This window comes from Suncus etruscus, chromosome 6 (genome assembly GCF_024139225.1).
Source record: "Suncus etruscus isolate mSunEtr1 chromosome 6, mSunEtr1.pri.cur, whole genome shotgun sequence".
Classification (NCBI taxonomy): domain Eukaryota; kingdom Metazoa; phylum Chordata; class Mammalia; order Eulipotyphla; family Soricidae; genus Suncus; species Suncus etruscus.
Window position 1 is genome coordinate 135,714,361 of NC_064853.1, and position 23,580 is coordinate 135,737,940.

The following is a 23,580-nucleotide window of genomic DNA, read 5'->3' on the forward strand; positions in this document are numbered from 1 at the left end:
TGTTTTTGGGCCACACCCGGCGGTGCTCAGGGGTTACTCCTGGCTATCTGCTCAGAAATAGCCACTGGCAGGCACAGGGGACCATATGAGGCGCCGGGATTTGAACCAATGACCTTCTGCATGAAAGGCAAATGCCTTACCTCCATGCTATCTCTCCAGCCCCTTTAACATTTCTTTTTATTTATTTTTAATTTATTTTTTGGGGGGTCACACCCAGCCGTGCTCAGGGGTTACTCCTGGGTCTACACTCAGAAATCGCCCCTGGCCAGCTCGGGGGACCATATTGGATTCTGGGATTCCAATCACCGTCCTTCTGCATGCAAGGCAAACGCCCTACCTCCATACTACCTCTCTGGCCCCCAATTTTTCAAAGATTATTATCAAAAATAATTTTAAAGCAAGTCTAATATATAAAGCAAGATATTACATAAAGGCAAGAAATCACATAATTACGGAGAATCAGATACAAACCAGTGTTCTCACAGTAAATTCTTACTTTCAATCTAAGAACACATAATTCTGCTTTTTCTTTTTCTTAAAATGTTATATTTTGCTATTTACATTTTTGTATCTAAGCCAAAAAAATCTTTTAAAGCTTCACAGATTTGCTCTCATTATCACCTCTTCAGCTCCAATACAACTGATACAACAGAGGTGTGTGTGTGTGTGTGTGTTTTCAGATGAAAAGATGGTCTTGCCTTTCATACTGTCTTTGACTCTTAATATACGAAAGAAGCTATTTATGTCCTAGGGGTCCTAATTCCCATGATTCCTACACCCAGGGCAAAGGAACTGGGGGACCAGAATCTCCTTGAGCAAAGATCTCAGTAACTGCTCACCCCCAACAACTAAGGCTCATTGTGTGGAGCAAGAAGGAGCAGCAGGAAGATCACTGGCTAAGAGATAGATCCGGCTCCAGTTTCCAACCCTGAGTTCTCTGAGACCTCTTCAGCTATAAAATATGAAATACCTTCCCTTTCTATTTCTCAGGGTTACTATGAAGAATAATAGCAAAACAGCTATAGTAGGCCAACAGTAAGCAAATGAGAAAAATCGCAGCTTGATTACTAACAGCTGAAGGAACTTACTGTGCCGTACTCTGCCGCTTAATCTACAGAATTAAAGAGCTAGATAACAAAATGCTCAAACTCTGCTAGCACGACTGAACTCATTCTCTGAATTTCTGTTCTTTTTCCTTTTTTTGCTGACTAAGACGTGTAGTAAGATTTCTCATTCTTCTAAGGAAATATAAACTTAAGTTTCAAATGTGTTAGTAGTCTATATGAATTGCTCTACTACTGAAAAAAGTTTCCTCTAAAAAAACCCGTCACCTTTGCTTTGTAACGCCCACTAGGATATACTCGATAGGGAACATACTTGGATTTTTGTCCTGGTCCATGCCTTGTTCATGAGCTTCCTGCCACTCCCAACAGGTTTCACAGTATGCTCGGATCTGTTCCAAAAGATGAAGGACTCGGGTTTCACGCCTGCCTCGCTTGTCATCAGGCTGTGAGTGAATGATGTTGTGGAGTGCCGCACTGGCCCTGGCCCGAGCCTCTTTACTGCCCCGGGCGTTTCCCAACAACACAGAGTCTTTGTCATTGCCATGTAAGAGCTGGATGAGCAGAGGAAGACATCCAGACTGCCGCATGGATATACAGCTGTCTTGGGAGCTGGACATAGCTAGCAAAGTTCGCGACATATCATCCTTATCATGAGTACCCAGCATTGACAACAATGAATACACCATTTCCACCTGTGGGCCAAACGAGTTCAGAAACAAAATTATGACCTTGATATCTGAAACCAATACCAACGAAGTGATGAATGGAGTAAAATAATTACAAGGAAATTCCTAGATGAAATAATGAGCAGATGTCAAAATCTATAAATGAATCACTGAATAAACTATAGTTGGTAGTACATAAGAAAGTAGGTTCTGGTATACTTAAACTGCTCTGCGGATCAGCCAGTGAGATCTGCTGATAATGAGTTTCACATAGTTCAGTGAAGAATGGGATTTATTGAACTTCTTTATATACTTTAAAATACTTTGTTTTTGTTTTTGGTTTTTTTTGTTTTTTGGGCCACACCCGGCGGTGCTCAGGGGTTACTCCTGGCAGTCTGCTCAGAAATAGCTCCTGGCAGGCACGGGGGACCCTATGGGACACCGGGATTCGAACCAACCAGCTTAGGTCCTGGATTGGCTGCTTGCAAGGCAAACGCCGCTGTGCTATCTCACCGGGCCCACTTTAAAATACTTTTAAAATTTGTAATTATAGCCAATAACATCTTAGACAATTATTTACTAAGTATTACATTCTTAATGTTCTTTTAAAACTTAATCAGACAGTAATAATGCTGTGATTTCTTTCCTATACATTTGAAATTATTTTGCTATTAAAAAAACAGGGATACAAACACCTCCCAAAAGAAACCCAAAACAGGAATACAAAGCTAAATATGGATTCAAATTTTGGGAAAAATAACTAGTAAGTGGCAATCTTTGACAAAAAATTCTGGAGAGTTACGAAGAAGCATAGTAGATTAAGTCTCAATTCAAAGCTAGCAGCTAGTACATAAATACTGTATCATCTTAAAAAATCAGTAGTACTCAATTGGTAGCTATTTTGCTCCTACCTCTTTGGCTACCCTGACAGTGTCCTGGAGACAGATTTGTGGGTCACACTGCGGAAAAAGCTATTGTGGGGCAAGTCCAGCAATGCTGCTATAAATCCTATCATGCGGCAAAGAATTCATTCTCCAGCCCATCAATCTCAGGCAGAGAAACTCTACAAATGTATGAATACACACGCATGAAATACACTCTCAGACATAAAAGTTTATAAAAGATTCTATAAGGCACAACTCTGGTTCCACTTATGACTGATATGTGACACCCACAAGTGCTCGTTTTCTAAGCTGAAAAACAAAGGAATTAGGGTGAAGATTAAATGAACAAACTTCATTTATTTCAATACTGCTAATTAGTATATAACATTCAAAATTAAAGTATTTTTAATACTGTTATGAACTACTTCAAAAGGAAATAACAATCTAGCTGACAATTTTCAAGAATACTGCTGAATGGAAGTTTTTATGTACAGGGGCCATACAACAAACCTGGGTTTGCCATATGGGGGTCCATATGGTCCCCCGAACACTACCAGGAGTTAATCTCTGAGCATCTGGCAAGCATTTTAAGAAGAGAAAATGTACAAACAGCTCCCAACACATATAGGCATCTAGTACCGCTAAGAGTAGTGATTGAGAGTTGCTAAAGGGATTGTCTCAGATCAAAACAGAAACAAGTATTCTAAAATTCATATCCTAAATCAACTTGATTTCTGTAAATCTTCGCCTAAAAATTATTGTCATCAAAGTTAAAAAGTATATGTAGAATATGTCAGAAAAAGAGTATGTAAGCACAGATGTGAAATTATATTAATAATATTAAATTGTCATCTTGGGCACTATAGTACTAAAGCTTTTGGTTTTAAAACAGCAGTAAAATTGCATTCCTAAATCCTAAAGTACCTAATATTTCTAAGACACCTCAAAAGCTCCTTTATAATATTAAGTAACTTTGAATTTCAATACTTTTCTATTCACTAAAATATTAATTCAACAGTGATGTGTAGCTTTGTGTCAGGTGTTATGAAAGAGATGTGAGAAGGGACCCAGAGAGACAGGACAGCAGCAAGGCACCTAGCAAGCAGCTGACGCAGGCTTGACGAGGAGAACAAGGCAGGAGCATGCCCTGAGCACTTCGAAGTATGGGATCTCCCAAAACAAACTAGCAAACAGACAAAATAATGAGAGACAAAAAGCATTCTGTGTTTTCTAAGTCTCATGCAACCTGTAGTGATTCAAGGGAGGTAATTGGACTGCTCAGGGAAGTGAGAGGGCCTTGGGATTTTGAAAAGAAGGAGAGCAGTGAATGCTGGAGGGTTCTGAGCCACTCTGCAGTGTGGTGAAGGGGAGGGCACCATTGCAGGTAGTGCAACAAGGCATAGAGTGCTTGGGTGCAGCACAGGGAGTCACACATGGCTGGGGCTTAGAGTATCTGTAAAATATGTATTTTTTGTTTTGTTTGTTTCTGCTTTTGGGTTAAACGTGCCTGTGCTCAGAGCTTACTACTCCTGGTTCTGCACTCAGGGATCACAAGTAGCACGTTATGGGGTGGCGGGGATAGAACTTGGGTTGGCTGTGTGCAAGGCAAGAGTCTTACCTGCTACACTGTGGCTCTAACTCAGAAAAGCAAATATGGTTCACAAAGAATAAAAATGGCTAAAATGGCCCTCTTATAGTTCCTCTTATAGGCTTCTTTATAGTAAAAATGGTAATTCTCTAAAGAGATTTTTAAAGGAAAATTTAAAAGCAGAGTGAACAAAGGTTTAGCAGAATCTTCATAGATTTAGTAGCCAAGGCTCATTAAATCTGTTACCTTGGTTCCCAAGTGGCTCGTCAGCCTCCGAGGAGCGGAGTGTGTGCTACTAGAACTTAAAACACTGGCAGTTTCATGATCCATTCGTGTAGCTGAAACCTAGAAATCAAGCACATGATAAGCAGCGTAATTTAGATTATATGTAAATATAGTAGTTTCATGTTAAGGTGCTCCAAACAAAAATTTTTTTAGGGTAAATGCTAATAAAAGAACGACCATTTTGTTGTTCCTCCAGCTTAGTGGGAAAATTTTAGAGAAAATGGAAGAGACTTGTTTAGACTAAACAAATCCTGAGTAGCATTTTATCACAGATTAGAGTTCAGTCAAATATAACAGATGGTCTGACATGTGACTCAAGAGTTTCATGCTACAGGAGACTAGGATTCAATTCTTGGGAGAGGATACTGTCACCTGAGCTTTGACCAACCGACCAAAAAGGCCAGTGACTGATGGTAGCTGCACATTGGTATCTGCACAGTTCCCTTCTTTAGCTCTCATAGTATAGAGAAGACTGCCAGAAGCTTTTACCAGAGAAAGACAAGAAAAAAAAAATTCCTGCCCTGAGATACAATAAATACCAGAATATAGGGATGTATAACTAGTAAAAGAAATAGGACAATGAATCTCCCTACTGAGGAACTGTTATGAGCAGTATACAATAAGCAACATTTAAGGCAGGCCAGATGCTTTTGGTACATGGACAAACTGTATTAAAGGTATAAACATAGGGAGCAAGTGTCCAGTTGAGTATGGGGAGAATATAAGATTGTTGGCATTAAGAGAGTCCCAGGTATTGTATGGAAAGAAATTAATTTTGGGAGGTCAAGTCGTTGAAAGTTTTAATTTATTTTAAGGATGTTTTCTCAAGCCACTAGAACAGTGTTTTCCAAAGTGGGTGATGCCACCCCTTCCTGGGGTGCTAGAACCGAGGTAGGAGTATTTATAACTGTTTGTATAAATAAGGTATATTTCTGAGGGTCGGGGAAACACAAGTGATTATTTCTGAAAAGGGAGAAAATGAGGTCACATATATTTGGGAACCTCGGCACTAGAGAAAGCAGAGAAAGTGCACAAGTAGAATTGTGTTTTTTTGTTTTGCCGAATCAGATAGGAGCAGTCAGATAGGAGCAGTTGGGGTTTGCAGGCCCTGACTGCCAGGACTCCACCCACCGTTTTCTCGCTGCCCTCCTCCCTGGGGAGGAGGAACAGGTAAGGATTAGCCTACCTGACAATTAGAATTGTGTTTTAAAAAGAGTTGCAAGAAAAGGATAGGGCTTGCAGGCCAGAGATAAGGATTCTCAGTTGTTGAACATTTCCGAGAGTACAAAGTTAGGAAGTGAGGAAAAAAGAAGTGGATATCCACGTAAGGATAAAGGCTGACTGGATATGATGAAAACAGGTTGGCAGTTGGGGGTAACTGGGAAATGCTGAGCGCTGACAAATGCTTGGATAATGGTACCAGCAACGGGCAAAGAAAGCCCCTAAAAGATGCTTTCTCAGCATCTGTGGGAACTGTGCCACCTTTGAATAAACTGACATTGCCGTATGAATGCTGAGAATACCTGAGAATATGAGAAATGAAAAGAAGGAGATTAATATTGGGCCTGATCATAGCTGAAGCCATTCACTAAGATCAGTGTTCACTTAAAAAGCGACGTTCCTTAGCAGGCACTCTGTGGTAGTTCTGCTTTAAAGAAGAAAAATTATAAGCTCTATAAGTACTGCAAGACTCTTTGAAGACAGAAACTAGTATGCTAACTGCTATATTCTCAGTATCAAGAATGGTCTTCGGGCTGGAGCACATGCTTTGCGTTCTGGAGCTGGGTTGGATCCTTGGCACAATATGAACCCTGAGCACTGCCTGGAGTAGCCTCCACGCACCACCAGGTGTCACTACCAAACAAAACATGAATATCTTTACTGTTTGCAGGAAGTAGGTTCTCAGGCTATTGTCTCCCGGTACCATGCCTGTACCAGATCAACACACTTGTTTTGTTTGTTTTTGGTTCACATCTGGCAGCGCTCAGAGCTTACTCCAGGCTCTACGCTCGGAAATTGTTCCTAGAAGGTCGGGGGACCATATGGGACGCCAGGATTCGAACCACCGTCCTTCTGCATGCAAAGCAAATGCCCTTCCTCCATGCTATCTCTCCGGCCCCAGATCAACACACTTGAATTAACTGCAACTGCCCCTTTTGGAGGGGCACCTGGCAGGGCTCAGGGGCATATGGGTGCTTGGGATCAAACTTGGGTAGGTTGTGTGCAAGCAAATGCCTACCCACTCTGCTATTGCTCTACCCCCCCTGCCCCCGAACTGTCCTTTGAAGGGGTCCAAGTGCCAAGAAATAGAAACTCTGATTAACAGTCTTGGCTTCTCCTTCCGTCAATAATTTTAGAAATACTATGAATTATTATATTTTTAGTAGTATTCTTTTCAAAATATTCTTTTTTTGGGGGGGCACACCTGGTGACACTCAGGGGTTACTCCTGGCTATGTGCTCAGAAATCACTTCCGACTTGGGGGACCATATGGGATGCCGGGGGATCAAACTGTGTTACGTCCTAGGCTAGCACAGGCAAGGCATGTGCACAATTGTACTGGCCCCAATATATTTAAAAAATATTTTTTTCAAAATATTCTTTCTTTTTTTTTGTTGTGGTTTTTGGGTCATACCCAAAAACTCTCTGTCAGACCCGAGAGTGCTCAGGGATTACTCCTGACTCTGCACTCAGAAATCGCTCCTGGCAGGCACAGGGGACTATATGGGATACCGGGATTCGAACCACCATTGGTCTTGGGTCGGCCGCATGCAACACTGCTTTTCAAAATATTCTTAGTTACTAGAGGTCTGTTGACTATAATTATTTTTTCCCTATTGTCTTTCACCTAATATACCTAATTCTTCTATTTTCGAGATGCCCAGTTAATCTATTGTGATTACTCGGGGATGAAGCTTGCCCTATAATCATGTGAAGTGGATCTAGTGTATGTTCCTGGAGCACCAAGTACTGGCCCACTCACAGTGCTTTAACTTCATGGAAATGCACATCTGCTGGACTTCTACATTAAAAATTCTCTAAGGACAGTATAGCCCTACTTAGCTCACCACCATACTACAGGGCTGAAATAATCTTGGGAAATGCTTACTAAACAGATAACTGATAAGTGAGCTTTATATAGAAATAAGAACTTGGAAAATGTTAACAATAGATTGAAAAAAATGGCAAGGAATTGGGAGGGAGGGATAACATATGACTGAAGGGATGTCTCTAAATATGAATATTCATTTTATGCCATCTCTTTATTTTTTCCTTTTACTAATTTTAAAATATGGACTGCAACTGTAGACCCTAAAATGTCTGCTGAGGAGCAGAGTTGTACACAGTGTCGGTTAGCCCCATCATGATTCGTTTCCTGTTCTGCTGCTTGCTCACTTTAAAAAATATTCAAGAGGGGCCGGGCGGTGGCGCTGGAGGTAAGGTGCCTGCCTTACCTGCGCTAGCCTAGGAGACGGACCGCGGTTCGATCCCCCGGCGTCCCATATGGCCCCCCAAGCCAGGAGCGACTTCTGAGCGCATAGCCAGGAGTAACCCCTGAGCGTTACCAGGTGTGGCCCAAAAACCAAAAAAAAAAAAAAAAAATATTCAAGGGGGCCCGGGGAGATAGCACAGCGGCGTTTGCCTTGCAAGCAGCTGATCCAGGACCAAAGGTGGTTGGTTCCACTCCCGGTGTCCCATAGGGTCCCCCGTGCCTGCCAGGAGCTATTTCTGAGCAGACAGCCAGGAGTAACCCCTGAGCACCGCCGGGTGTGACCCAAAAACAAAAAACAAAAAAAAAATATTCAAGGCAAGAAAAGATATCAAGGGCATCCAGAAAGAAAAGGAAGAAGTCAAGCTCTCACTGTTTGCAGATGTGATAGTACTATATTACTAGATTATAGAGAATATATATACTATTGTATATATACACTATATTCAGAAAATCCTAAAGACTACCAAAAGGCTTCTAGAAACAATAGGTTTGAAAAGCAAAGTGGCAGGCCACAAAATTAACATGCAAAAACCAAAGGCCTTCTTATATACAAATAATGATAGAGAACAGACATTAAAAAAAACAATACAACAACTCAAGTACCTTGTAATGAACTAAAGAGGTGAAGGACCTATACAAAGACAACTACAAAACACTGCTTCAAGAAATAAAAGAGGACACAGGAGAATGGAGAACATATACCCTGTTCATGGATTGGAAGGATTAATATCATTAAAATGGCACTACTCCCAAAACCATTGTACAATTAATGCAATCCCTCTAAGGATATCCATGACATTTTTCAAAGAAGTGGATCAAATAGTCCTGGAATTCATTTGGAACAATAAATGCTTATAAATAGCTAAAGCAATCCTTAGAAAAAAGAAGGGAGGCATCACTTTTCTTTTCTTTTCTTTTCTTTTCTTTTCTTTTCTTTTCTTCCCTCCCTCCCTCCCTCCCCTCCCTCCCTCCCTCCCCTCCCTCCCTCCCTCCCTCCCTCCCTCCTTTCTTTCTTTCTTTCTTTCTTTCTTTCTTTCTTTCTTTCTTTCTTTCTTTCTTTCTTTCTTTCTTTCTTTCTTTCTTTCGTTTTTTCAGGCCACACCCATTTGCTGCTCAGGGGTTACCCCTGGCTAAGCACTCAGAAATTGCCCCTGGCTTGGGGGGATCATATAGGACACCGGGGGGATCAAACCGCGGTCCTTCCTTGGCTAGCGCTAGCAAGGCAGACACACCTTACCTCTAGCGCCACCTCACTGGCCCTGCAGGCATCACTTTTCCTAACTTCAAATTGTACTACAAAGCAGCAGTCAAAAAAACATCATTGTACTGGAATAAAGACAGACCCTCAGATGAATAGAATACACTTGAGCATTCAGAAAATGACACCCACCCCAACATATAATCAATCTTTGAAAAAGAGACAAGAAACACAAAGTAGAGCAAGGAAAGCCTCTTCAACAAGTGGTGTTGGGACAGCTGGTCAGCCACATGCAAAAAAGTGAACTCAGACCTCTCTTATACAATACACAATGGTCAAATTAAAATGGATTAAAGACCTTGATATCAGACTTGAAACTATAAAGCACAATGAAAATAACATCAACAAAATAATCGATGACATCGAGACTAAAGGCATCTTCAAGGAGGAAACAACACTGTTCAAGCAAGTGCAAGCAGAGACAAACAAATGGGATTAGAGTAAACTGAGAAGATTCTGTACTTCAAAAGAAAGTGACTAGGACACAAAGGCTACCCATTACCCAATACCCATATGATACTAGGCTAATATCTAAGATATTCAAGATAATAACAGAACTCAACAAGAAAGAAATCTAGTCCTATCAAAAAATGAAGAGAAGAAATGATCAGTCATTTCATCAAAGAAGAAATACAAATGGCCAGAAGGTACATGAAAAAATGTTCCACATCACTAACCATCATGGAGATAAAATCAAAACAAAAATGAGGTCTCATCTCATGCCACAGAGACTGGCACACATCACAAAGAACAAGAACAACCAGTACTGGTGCAGATGCAGGGAGAAAGGAACTCTCAGATTCACTGCTGGGGGGAATGCTGTCTGGTCCAGCCTTTCTGGAAAAAAATACGGACACTCCTCAAAAAACTGGAAATTGAGCTCCCATATGATCCAGCAATACCACTCCTAGGGATATACCCTAGGAAAACAAACACAAAAAATGTCCTCTGCATGCCTATGTTCATCACAGCACTATACGATAGCCAATTTCTGGAAACAACCTAAGTGCCTGACAACAGATGGCTAAAGTGTGGCACATCTACACAATGGAATAAATACTATGTAGCTGTTAGGAAAAATGAAGTTATGAAATTTGCCTAGACATAAATGGACATGGAGACTATTATGCCGAGTGAAATGAGCCAGAGGGAGAGGGAAAGACATAGAATAGTCTCACTCATCTGTGGAGAGATAGCACAGAGGTAGGGCGTTTTTGCCTTGCGTGCGGCCGACCCAGAACAGTCCTGGGTTCTTCTCTCAGCACCCCATATGGTCCCCTGAGCCTGCCAGGAGCGATTTCTGAGTGCAGAGCCAGGATAACCCCTCAGGTGTGGCCCAAACACCACCCCCCCACACACACACAAAGAAAAAGAAAAAGAAAAAACAGTATGGTAATAATATTCAGAGGCAATAGAGATGAGCGCCAAGAGGATCAGTTCATGATATGAAGCTTGCCACAAAGAGTGTTGAGGGCAATTAAAGCATTAAACACAGAGACAACTACCATGATAATGACAGTAAGTGAGAGAAGCAGAATGCCTGTCGTAAAGACAGGCAGAAGGTTGAGTGGGGAGGGAAATTGGGGACTTTGGTAGTGGGAAAAAGACTCAAGGGTCCAAAGAGATGCACAGTGAGTAGTGTGCTTGCCTCAAAACCCAGGTTCGATCCTGGCAACTCACATGGGCCCTAAGCCTGTCAGAATAATATTTGAGCACAGAGCCAGGAGTAACTCCTGAATGCTGCAGGGTGTGGCCCGAAAATAGAGACTCAAGAGGATTCTACACAAAGATGGTGCAGTCTCCAACACATGAGACGGGGCAGAGAAAAGAAGCATTTGTTGTCCCTTTTTTCTTTTCTTTCCAGTAAAAGCAATCAAAATAATTAAACAGTAAAGGAGAATTTTCACTCTGTGGAAGTACTCTAGCTTTTATAAACCCTAATGAATTAAGATATGATATCAGTGGCTGTTATTATCACAGGAAAACTGTTATCAAGATATTACATGCTTCCCAACAGAAGATCACAAAGCACCTAAGAAAAGTCATGCTTCTCCCTTGCTTACCACTCATGACTATAGAGGTCTAGGCTGTAGCCTAGTTCAGAAGGGACGGCCTGCAGAAAGCTTACCTGGGTTTGATCTCTGGCATTCCCTATGGTCCCCCAAAACTGCCAGGAGTAATTCCTGAACATAGAGCCAGGGTTAAGCCCTGAGAATCATTGGATGTGGCCCCAAAACAAAACAATAACAAACAAAAGTAGAAAATAGAGAATTAATCTAAACTGAAATGTGTCTCTAGATCTGAGTATTAATTTAGAGAAAACTCAAAGTCTTGAGAGAGATGTCAAAACTCAAAGGAAATACTCAGATGTAGGGGGCAGAGAGATAGCATGGAGAAGGTTTGCCTTGCATGCAGAAGGTTATTGGTTCAAATCCTGGCATCCCATATGGTCCCCCGAACCTGCCAGGAGCGATTTCTGAGCCTGGAGCCAGGAGTAACCCCTGAGTGTGCCGGGTGTGACCCAAAACCCCCCCAAAAAACCAAAAACAAAACCAAAAAAACAACAAAAAACAAAAACAAAAAAAAGAAATATTCAGAAGTTAACCATTTTGGAGCCAGAGGTAATAAGTACAGGTGGTAAGGTGTTAGCTTTGCAAGTGGCCCTCCCTGGTTGAATTCCCAGCATGATAGGGAGGGTCCCTGCATCACTGCTGGGAGTGACAAGAATTGGAAAAAGCGCAGAGCAATAGCAGATCAACCCTGACATCTTCAGCTCTCAGAAAAGGAAAAATAAAAGTTGGTTCTTCAAATAATACCAAGATCAAAAGAAACTTTGTCAATATATTAACTAATCTCAAAGAACTAAATTTATCATACTTTCGTTTATGACTAAAAACTCCTCAGTGAATAGGGACAAAGAAACAGACATCAGCACATATCTGATAAATCTATAGTTGATGTCTCACTGAAACCAAAATATCCAAAATTGTGCTGCACGCCCTGGATGAGGCAAGAAAAAAAATAAAAGGAACCCATATTTTAAAAGAAGTTAAATTATTACTATTTATGGGATATATAATGTACAGAAAGTCTTCAACAAAAAATTAAAAATAAAATCTAGAAATAATTAATGAGCTTGCTACAGTAGCAGGATATAGAACATCTACACATAAACCTGTAGCATTTTTATATGTAAAAAATGAGTTGGAGAGAAAGCAAAATTAAGAAAATAATCCCCATTATATGTTTCAAACAAGACAAATAAGCCTGGGAATAAGAGAGATGAAATTCTTATGCATTGAGAACTATAAATCATTTCATAAAAGAAATACAAAAAATAGAGTAACAGAGAACATTCTATATTAAAAGAACATCTTACCTAAAGCAATCTCTGCTAAGAAACCAACAGCATTTTTCAAGAAAGTACAAGCAATTTAAAAACTTGTATGAAAGTTCAAAAACCTTAAATAGCCAAAGTAATTCTAAGATAACAGAAGAAAGATGGGAACATTATCACTCTCACTTCAACTTGTACAACAAAGCATTAGAAGCTACAAGTATAGCTGTGAAAGAAAAAACAGCTCATAGATCAGTGGAACAGGATGAGTACAGAAATAACCCAAACACACATGGACACCTAATCTTTGAAAAGTGAAATTAGATCACTAGTGCCATATACAAAAATAACACAAAATGGACTCAGATATTAACCCCCAAGCTATAAAATACATAGAAAAAAATTTATGGACAATATTCTCCTGAAGTTCACAATTAGAGATGTGCCCCAACCCAAACAAACTAAAAGATTAAAGTTTCCAAATTTGTGAAATCAATATAAAGTGGGAAGCAAGACCAATAATACATTTCTTTTTTTGTGTGTTTATGTTTGGGTCACACCCAGCAGCGCTCAGGGGTTACCTCTGGCTCTATGCTCAGAAATCGCTCCTGGCAGGCTCGGGGGGACCATAGGGGATGCCAGGATTCCAACCACCGTCCTTCTGCATGCAAGGTAAATGCCCTACCTCCATGCTATCTCTCTAGCCCCAAGTTCTTAGAATCTTTTTTTTTTTTGAGTCACAGTGCTCAGGGGTTACTCCTGGCAGTCTCACGAGACCATATGGGATTTCAGAGATCAAACTCAGATCAGCTGCATGCAAGGAAAGTGCCCTTCCCACTGCACTATCTCTCTGGGCCCCTTACAATTATTTTTAAAAACAAATTGTTTACAAAGAATGCCTCATAGAAAAAGCAGACCTGGTTAATGAGAGCAACGATAACTAGATTAATCACCGTGTGTATTTTTTGAAATAAAAACTCTAGCTACACCAATAATTTTAAATTTTAAAAGAAGCACTGATTTATGACTATAAGATTAGAGAATTTGAAATGAATTGCTACATGTGATAAAGAAAATCAATATTCTGATACCAAATTTTTCTGGATAGTGATTAGTGCCAAGGCAAAAGAAAAGGTTACAGAGCATTATCAGAGCCACCCACTGCACTTTGAAGAGCTGACAGTCACAAGAGCAAGAACATATAATTTACCTGTGCACTTCCAGAAGAAGCTGCTGTGCTGACTTCTGCCACTCCTTGGCCTTCATTCTGTCGCTCTGTTTCACGTGAGCCAGCTTCATGCTTGTTCTGAGATAATCTCTGGCAAGATGGCAAATATGGTTATATGTAAAAAAAAAGGTATGTGCTTGCTTGATCTATAGCATTTTTCTATTATTGTTCTATAGCTATGAATGCAAGTAAGTTTACAAAGGCGAGGAACTTCATCTTATGACTCTTGCCTTCCTTGCTGGCAGACTCTTGTACCCCAGAAGTAGCAGAAAGGCTTTCTGAAGTTCACAGACACAACATTCTCCATCAGGTGTTCTCACACTGTGATCGAGAACACAACCCAACGAGAGTTAAGACTTGTCTACTCCAAGGCCACAAGACAAACTACCTTAGTTTAAAAACATGTTGAGCTTCAGTGTACTTAAACATAAAATATGTAATCATAGCTTCTGCTAAATGAGACAAAACTGACAGATGTTTGCAAATTCTAGTATGAGAGGAAAAAGTTTTTTTCTAACGAAATTACCATCTGTTCCACGAATTGAAGATGAAAGACTAAATCGAGTTAGAGCAGTCATTTCGGACAATATGGAGCTTCCATATGACCTGGCAGTATTATCCCTAAGAATACACCCTAGGGGCCCAAAAACATAATGCAGAAAAGCCATTTTTTTTTGTTTGTTTGTTTTGGCCACACCCAGTGACGCTCAGGGGCTACTCCTGGCTATGTGCTCTGAAATCGCTCCTGACTTGGGGGACCATATAGGATGCTGGGGATGGAACCTGGGTCCATCTTTAGTCAGCAGCACAAGGCAAAAACCCTACCGCTGGCTGTACTATTGCTCTGGCCCAGTCTTTTGCATTTCTATGTTCATCACAACACTATTCACAATAACCAAGTACCCTAGAACAGAAATTGTGGTACATCTACAAAATGAAATACTAAACAGCTGTTAAGAAAAATGAAGTCATGAAATTCACTTAGACATGAATGTATAAGGAGAGTAGTATGCTGAGTGAAATGAGTCAGAGGGAGGATATACATAGAATAATTGCATTTATTTATGATATGAAAAAGTATGATTATTAATATTTAAAGACAATAGAGACAAGGGCCAGGAAGACTAGTCCATGGTAAGAAGCTTGCCACAAATATTGAGGGAATGCAATTAGGGCAGAGAAGGGAGCACTATGACATGACAATGATAGTTGGAAATGATCACTCTGGGAAAGAGCTGGGTGTTGAAAGGAGATAAAGTGATATGCATGATAGGCCTTAAGTAAAAGTATTGCAAAACTAGTGTCTAAAAGGAAAAAAAGGAAGGGAGAAAAAGAGAGGGAAGGGGAGAAAGACAGAGAATGAGAGAATGAAGAGATAGACAAAGAGGGAGGAACAAAGATATAGAGAGAGGGAAGGTGAGAGAGAAGAAAAATGTCTGCTATAAAAGCAGGCAGGGGAGAGAGTGGGGGAGGGTGGGAGGGAAACTGGGGACATTAATGGCACGGTGAAGGGTATTGAACATAATATGATGAAATTCAATCATGAACAATTCTGTAACTGAATCTCAGGGTGTCTCAATTAAATAATTTATAAAATAAAGAACTGCACTATTAAAAAAAAAGCAGTCATTTCAGGACTACATACAATTTAAGAGTTCCTCTGTAAAATACCACTAACGAATCAAATACTGTTTTTTTTTGCAGGGCCACTCTTTAAGATGCTCAGGCCTGGTGGTGCTCAGAGTGGTTAGGCAGTTTGGGGCCTCACAAAGACTGCAAGTGCTCTACTGAGTGGGCTATCACTGGTCACAAAGACTTTTCTCATGATTTCTTGTATCTATTTGGTTGTAGAGATACATGAGCAGTGCTGAAGGCCATTTGTGACTGTGCTTGGGAATTGTCCCTAGGGGCTCTCTGGGGACCATGTAGTGCCTGGTCATCTACATACAAAGCACATGTTCCAGCTTCTTGGGCTCTAGCCTTCATGATCCTTTTTTTTTGGTTTTGTTTTTGTATTTTTGTTTTCGGTCCATACCTGGTGAAGCACAGGGGTTACTCCTGGTTATGCGCTCAGAAATTGCTCCTGGCTTGGGGGACCCTATGGGACACCGGGGATTGAACAGAGGTCTGTCCTGGGTCATCTGTGTGCAAGGCAAACGCCCTACCGCTGCGTTACTGCTCTGGCCCTGCCTTCATTATCTTTTATAGAAACAATTAAAAGGTGAGGGTGAGAGATACTGCAGTGGGAAGGGCCCTTGCCTTGCACGTGACCAACCTGGGTTCAATCCCTTGCAAGTCATATAGTTCCCTGGGTGCTACCAGGACTAATCCTTGAGTACAGCAAGCCGGGTGTTGCTCAAAACCCAAAAATAAACAAAAATCCAAACCAAAACAAAACAAGAAAAAAGGGACAAATTAAAAAATATTTACTTTATGGGGCCGGAGTGATAGCACGCGGCCAATAGAGGACAGATCCCAGTTCGAATCCCGGCATCCTATATGGCCCCCTGAACCTGCCAGGAGTGATTTCTGAGCGCAGAGCCAGGAGTAATTCCTGAGCGCCGCATCCCATATGGTCCCCCGTGCCTGCCAGGAGTAACCCCTGAGCTCTGCCAGGTGTGACCCAAAAACCCACCCGGCAGAGCTCAGGGGTTACTCCTGGCAGGCACGGGGGACCATATGGGATGCTGGGATTCGAACCACCGTCCTTCTGCATGGAAGGCAAATGCCTAACCTCCATGCTATCTCGCCGGCCCCCCCAATTTTTTTTTTACTTTAGGAAAATTACTTTAAAAAAATTGTACCGAAAACTTGGCTTAACTGTAGTCACACATAATTTTCACAAAATATTAGGTAATATTCACAAAAGGGCTTTCACTGGAACTTCTTTACACATCAATTTTCTTACCACTTAAATGTATCTTAAAAATTAATTCACAAACAACATAACCATCATAAAATAAGTATATTTAAGCAGAAGAAAGTAGTTCTAATAATTTCAAGTTTTTTAAAGTACAGTTAAAAAAAGCACACAGTGGGGGCCAGAGAGATAGCATAGAGGAAAGGCGTTTGACTTTCATGCAGAAGGACGGTAGTTCGAATCCCGGCAAAAAAAACAACAAAAAAAAACCAAACAAACAAAAAAGAAAAAGTAAACAATGAAGACCAACAAATGTAAAAATCATTAAGATTTGATGCTGGGCCCGGAGAGACAGAACAGCGGTGTTTGCCTTGCAAGCAGCCGATCCAGAACCAAAGGTGGTTGGTTGGAATCCCAGTGTCCCATATGGTCCCCCGTGCCTGCCAGGAGCTATTTCTGAGCAGACAGCCAGGAGTAACCCTTGAGCACCGTCGGGTGTGACCCAAAACCAACCAACCAACCAAACAAAAAAAGATTTGATGCTAACATGATTAAAGATATTAACATGTAAATACTGCAGAACATCTGCTATGTAATTATTTGTACACATAACTAAATATAATTCTGCTCTATGAACTATTTGCAATGACAGTCTGGGAAATTAAGAAACAATGAAATAAATAACAGAGAACCTAAAACTTTGAGCAGTTTTCTTTACAAGTTCTATGAAAATATGTAACAGGAGCATCACATAGACCTGGAGTTGGGGTAAGTGTTGTAAGTAGAAGTAGTGCTTGAACTGAGAACTGAAGACAAGAGTTCTGAGAGGAGACATGGAGAGATGATAAGGGATGGAGGAGAGGATTTAGATCACTTGCAAGGGACCATGAATGGAAGGAAGCACACAATACTTCTACTATGCCAAAAAAGCATGGTGTGGAGAGTAGATAAAAAAAAAGATGGAAGGTGGCTGGAGAGATCCAGCTGTGATGGCGAACCTATGGCACGCATGCCAGTGGCGGCAGCCCGCGCAGGCCTTGCAGCTGGCACCTGGGAAGGTCCGCAATTAAGATATGGGGCACATGCCGCATAGTTTTTAGATACTAACATCTTGTTATTAAGGTTTAATTGATGTACTGGCACTTTTGAGGAAATTCTTTGGTTTTGTGCGGCAGTTTGGGCACCCAGGCTCAAAAAGGTTAGCCATCACTGGGTGGGTTGGGCATGTGCCTGACACACAGCTGATCCTGGTTCAATCTCTTGGCACTCCATATAATCCTCTGAATACCACCAGACCCTTGAATCCAGAGCCAGGAGTAACCCCTGAGCACCACTGCGTGTGGCCCCCAAAACAAAAACAAAACCAGAAAAAATGTTACTTATTTTACTGATTTGTACAGGGAAGCTTGTATGGTAATTGACTTACATTAGAAATATAAATGGTCAATAGTGCAATGTAGGTAGGAAATGAAAAGTTTTGGAGGCTAAAGCATTCATGTGGGAAGATGGGAATAAAGAGTAAATTGCTTATTTGATTAAAAACAAAGTATCTAAAGTAAGATATTTATGATACAAATCAATTTTAATTGCCCGAAAGTGTGAAGAAACCAAAATTCTCAAAATTTTGGTAATTTAATAAAAAATAAAAAGGTCTCAATTATGTCCACTGAAATAAAGGGATCTTTATTTCATGGAGCTATATTAATTAGGCACATTTCTTTTCTTAGATCTGCGGGCTACATTTATATCTATAAACAAGACACTTGACTGACCTCTGTTTCTGCTGTCTGGGTCTGTAACAGTTGTCGTATGCGAAGTATGTCCTTGTCTATCTGCTGAATCCTTGTTACTCTTTGCTAAAATAAAGTTAAGCGACCAAACAAATTAGATCTATTTTATCAAAAACGTCAATGTCAGTGTAAAATAATCACACTGTGACTATAGCATGATGCAAAATCTCTTGTACTAAATTAGATTTATGAATGCATAGTACATATCTAAGGATCTAAATATCTAATCTTCACATGCAGGTGACATACTAGGTTCAGTACAACTTATAGGGATACCTATTTTACACAAAAACACACAAAGTTACTAACCTAACAGTAAAACTGAAAACAGTGAAACTGTTATTGAAAACGAATACCTAAAAACTGTCCAATAGTGTGGAGCTGTGGTGAGTGGTGGCACCTTCCTTTCAATGGTGCCATCCTGGGTTAAGGCCCCAGCCCTACCTGGCCCTTTGAGCACCTCCGGCTGCGGCCTTGGTAGTTCCAGCAAGGACATGAGTGGCCTCGGGTACGTACCAGCCAACTGCCTCCCCCAATTCCAAAAGAGAGAGATTGCACCTAATCTTTTCTAGTAATCCAGATGTTAATATAACGCAACGATTTGCATAAAACAAGGCAGTTCTGCTACAGAATATTTATTTTTATAAATAGCAGGGTTTAAATAGTAGAATTAACCTTCTGCCAAATCACTTCTCTTACAGATTAGTAGTACTTTTAGACTTACTCTTTTCAAATAATGAAGTTAAGACAATTTTTATTTAAGGCCACAATTATGGTGGAGTGTTTGCTTTCCTATCATTCCCCTGACACCATCCAGTGAACACAGAGCAGTAATTACAGAGCAAACACCATGACATTGAGAATACATAGAGTATCCTTCAAAAATAAAGGGTATTTTTAGGTTTTATTTTTTTTTAAAGTTTTACAAATTTCCCAGTAAAGGAAGTAGGAGAAACCGAAAATTACTCATACATTGAAACTCTTATTTTTAAATACTAATACTTGAACTAAACTGGCTGATGAAAAACAGACAATGTTGTAGTATTGTCTGCATGATTTAAGCCAACACTGAGGTATAAAAAGTAAGTCAGTTTATTTTTTCAATAGTGGAAAAAAGCATTATAAATTATATGAATAATGTCCAAACTGTTTTGAGGATGTGCAGTATCTGTAAGAGATTTCTGAAATTATTTTAATAAACAACAAAACTAACACCATAGACAGCTCTAAATAATGGCTGTAAAACAGATACAGAACGCACCCTCTAAGGCTTGGACATGAGTTTTGCTTAAACGTTATTACAATTTTCTTACTGCCACAGGAAACTTGCTTACCACTGCTATTACACAACAGCATGATGAATAAACCCAGCAGAGATCAAAGCTTTCCTTCTGTAGGTTTGGAGGAACAGCCCAGTGGCTGGGAATGCCTGTCTGGCAAGCACAGGCCTCTAGTTGGATCCCAGAGCATGCTTCTGGTGGCATGACTGTCTGTGATAGCCAGCACTAGCTATTTCTGGCTACACTCCAGCAAGGGGTAAGCCCCACAAGGAAGAGTGTGAGCCCTCCCTTCTGAACAGTACAATGATACTTTGGAGAGCACTACGAATACCCCCAAAATCTGAGCACTAACTAGGGAGCACTCCTCGAGAAACACAACTGAAGGCAGTAACCCAGGGCATCCCAGTGTGACTGGGGGTGTAGTGAAAATAGTAGGAAGCAGGGGAAGGCATCTACGGTGAGTGAGGAACCCTCCCTTGGTAAGGCTACGTCTATGCTGGTTCTCAGGTATGGTTCTAAAAACAGTGCAGGATTACATGTTAAAGAAAAAAGGCCTTCGTTTTTGGTAGATTTTGCGGGATTACTACAGACCCTAGTGAATAATTACTTCTATAGGAAAATGAAAAATTTCTTGGCTTTAGAGAAACAACCAAACTAAAATTACAGGTCTTGAAATACTTGCCCATTGTTCATTCTCTCTATAATTAACATTTCTCCAACAATGACATCCCAAATAAAAATTACTTACTATATGGTGAAAATAGGAAGTTCAATCTAATACTCCTATATAATGACACCCTATATCTGAATGTATTGTCAATATATCTGATAAATCTGATATTTAGTGATATATACCACTAAACCCCGAAGTTCAGTCTCTGTAACAAGGTTCAATGATGTTCCTAATAAAATACTTCTTTTTCTTCTATTTCCCAACATGAAAATGAAAGAAATAGAAGGATTCTAGTCCCAAGTAACAGTTTAGTTAGTATACTATACTCCTGGCTCTGCACTCAGAAATGTCTTCTGGCAGGCTCAGGGGACCATATGGGATGCTGGGGATCGAACCTGGGTCCATCCTGGGTTGGCCACATGCAAGGCAAACACCCTACTGCGGTGCTGTCAAACTCTGGCCCAGAATTCTTATACAATATGAAAAAAGCTATAAGGACTGGGAGAGATAAATAAATCATCATCTTTTTTTTATTAAATATATTTTTTATTTAAGTAACATGATCATATTTGGGTTAAATCATCATCTTTTAATACATAAGAAATCATATATTTAACACCCCAAAAGTCTGCTCATAAAATAGTTACCTTTGTTTGAAGAGACAGCACTGGGGTTAAGGAAAGTTGTCTTGCATATGGCTGATCCCAGTCCAATCCCTGGCACTCGTCTGGGTCCCTGAATCTGCTCTTGGGCCTCTGAGTAGCCCTGAGCACCTTCAGGTGTGGCCCACAAACTCCCCATTCATTATCCTTTGCTTATTAATTTTTTGGAATTATTAATTTTAGGAAAGTAGCTATGTTCCCTGTAAGTATTATAAATATTTTCCTTCTTTTTTTTTAAATTTTGGGCCACAAACCGTGGCACGCAGGGGTTACTCCTGGTTATGCACTCAGAAATCGTTCCTGGCTTGGGGGACCATATGGGATGCCAGGGGATCGAACCATGGTCCCTCCAGGGTCAGCCGCGTGCAAGGCAAACACCCTACTGCTGCGCCATCACACCAGCCTACTTTTATCTTATAATTAGACTGATGCTTAAAAGTGTTATAAAATGGAGTCAGAGAGATAGCACAGTGGTAGAGTGTTTTCCTTGCACTCAGCTGATCCAGGATGGATGGTGGTTAGAAACCCGGCATCCCATATGGTCCCCTGTGCCTGCCAGGAACAATTTCTTTCTTTTTTTTTTTTTGGTTTTGTTTTTCGGACCACACCCATTTGATGCTCAGGGGTTACTCCTGGCTAAGCGCTCAGAAATTGCCCCTGGCTTGCGGGGACCATATGGGACGCCGGGGGATTGAACCTCGGTCCTTCCTTGGCTAGCACTTGCAAGGCAGACACCTTACCTCTAGCGCCACCTCACTGGCCCCAAGGAATAATTTCTGAGCACAGAGCGAGGAGTAGCACCTGAGTGCCACTGGGTATGAGCCCAAAACTAAAACCAAAACAAACAAAAAGTTATGAAGTAAATCCCAATTATCCTGGCCTTTATTGCTTTTGATACACAATTGTAAGTAAGGAGATCTTTATTTTCTACTATTGGGTTTAGGTCGATTCCTACAGTTTTTTTTTTTTTTTTTTTTTTTGGTAGGGCATACCCAGTGTTGTTGCAGGCAGGTGGCCTTCAGCTAAAGGGCTCATTCTCCATCACTCAGTCATATTCCTGCCCCATATCCAACTTTTAAATTCATTCAAACATTTTCTTTATAAGTTGTGAGGCAAACATCTAATCCATGTTTCTTTTTTTCCAGTTAGGTTACAGCTCTATATTAATTATTTTCCTCCCAAAGTTATAATGCAGCTTTAATTTTTTACATTTTACTTCAATCAAATAAATCTACATATCCAAGGAATTTTTTTCTTTTTTACTTCATTGCCTATTTCTATTCCTGTGGTACTATACTGTTATCATTCTAGTATCTTAAAATGTTTTAACAAATAGTAAGGTATATCCCATCTAAGATTTATTTCTTAAGCATTTTTGGAAATAATCATTAACAATAAGCTTATTTTCCCAGGTTTAAGTATTACTTAGATTAGGGTTAGAATGATAACTCATGATGGACTAGACTAGAATGAAGTGAGATGACTCAAGGGCTGGGACGCAGGCAGGAAGCCAGGTCTGACACTAGCACTGCTGCTCCTAGTACTGCACTAGCATTAACAATGCATGCCTCAGTGTGATCCCAAAACAAAATCATATTATAATTCATATTTTAATGCTATGTAATATTACTTGTATACTTCATATACAACTATAATGTCACTTTATAGCAAGATGCCATATGCTCATGCATCATCAGTACACGAACATGTCTTGGGGGCCATGCCTGGCTGTGTGGTAATCAGGATCAAGCAAGGGTCAGCAATATGCAGTGGCAAGCAACTTAACTCCTGTATTCTCTAGGAGTCCTTATCACTCTTTTGGATTTGGACCACACTTGTTCGTACTCAGGACTTACTCCTGGCTCTGCACTCAGATGGTGCTCTGGGGATCATTTAACAGGTATTATACCTAGGTTGGCCGCATATAAGGCAAGTTCTCTATGTACTCTATAAGTTGCTCTGGCCCCCTAACAAGTCCATATCATTCAAGTATACATCCTGAAGATCATGGGATATTCTGAGTGTCAGATTACAAAAAGTGAAAATCTCAAACAGGAACTGCAGCTCTCTACCTACTACCAGAAGACTTATCCATCTCTTCCTCCCCCTTACCATTTCAAGGCAGAATAGACCAGGAAAAGGGAAATTAAATACAAAGGTGCTGAGCTATATTAATACTGATTTTGTTGCCCAAATATATATACACACACATATATATATATTTAAAACTATTTCATACATTTCCTTTCCCTCTGCAGAAGTTGTTATGATGGGGGTCAAACTCATGCTTGAACACTTAGTTGTTGCAATTGCACACCAGGTTATGTTATTGGCACAAATGCTCCCTGGGGGTGACACCTGGCTACAGACGGCCAGAAATCGCTTGCTGTGCTGTGGATCTCCCAGCAGAGCTGCAGGATCTTGTTCAATGCGACAGTACCAAGCATTAAAATGATGTGAAGTACTTTCCTCGCTGAGACATTCTCCCTACCCCTACACTTGTTTAGGGGAAA

The 23,580-nt window shown here is 40.5% G+C and overlaps 1 protein-coding gene and 1 pseudogene across 2 annotated transcripts in view; both read right to left on the bottom strand.

Moving 5' to 3' along the window:
• APC (APC regulator of WNT signaling pathway) overlaps positions 1-23,580 on the bottom strand; it is a 70,213-nt gene that overhangs the window by 23,174 nt on the left and 23,459 nt on the right. For both annotated transcript variants that reach the window (XM_049776036.1, XM_049776035.1), the window contains exons 6-9: positions 18,435-18,518; positions 13,785-13,892; positions 4,448-4,546; positions 1,378-1,756 (exon numbers count right to left, since the gene is read on the bottom strand). In XM_049776036.1, coding sequence (XP_049631993.1) covers positions 1,378-1,756; positions 4,448-4,546; positions 13,785-13,892; positions 18,435-18,518 — 670 coding nt within the window. The remainder of the gene's footprint in view (positions 1-1,377; positions 1,757-4,447; positions 4,547-13,784; positions 13,893-18,434; positions 18,519-23,580) is intronic.
• LOC126012448 (uncharacterized) lies at positions 5,564-5,679 on the bottom strand (annotated as a pseudogene).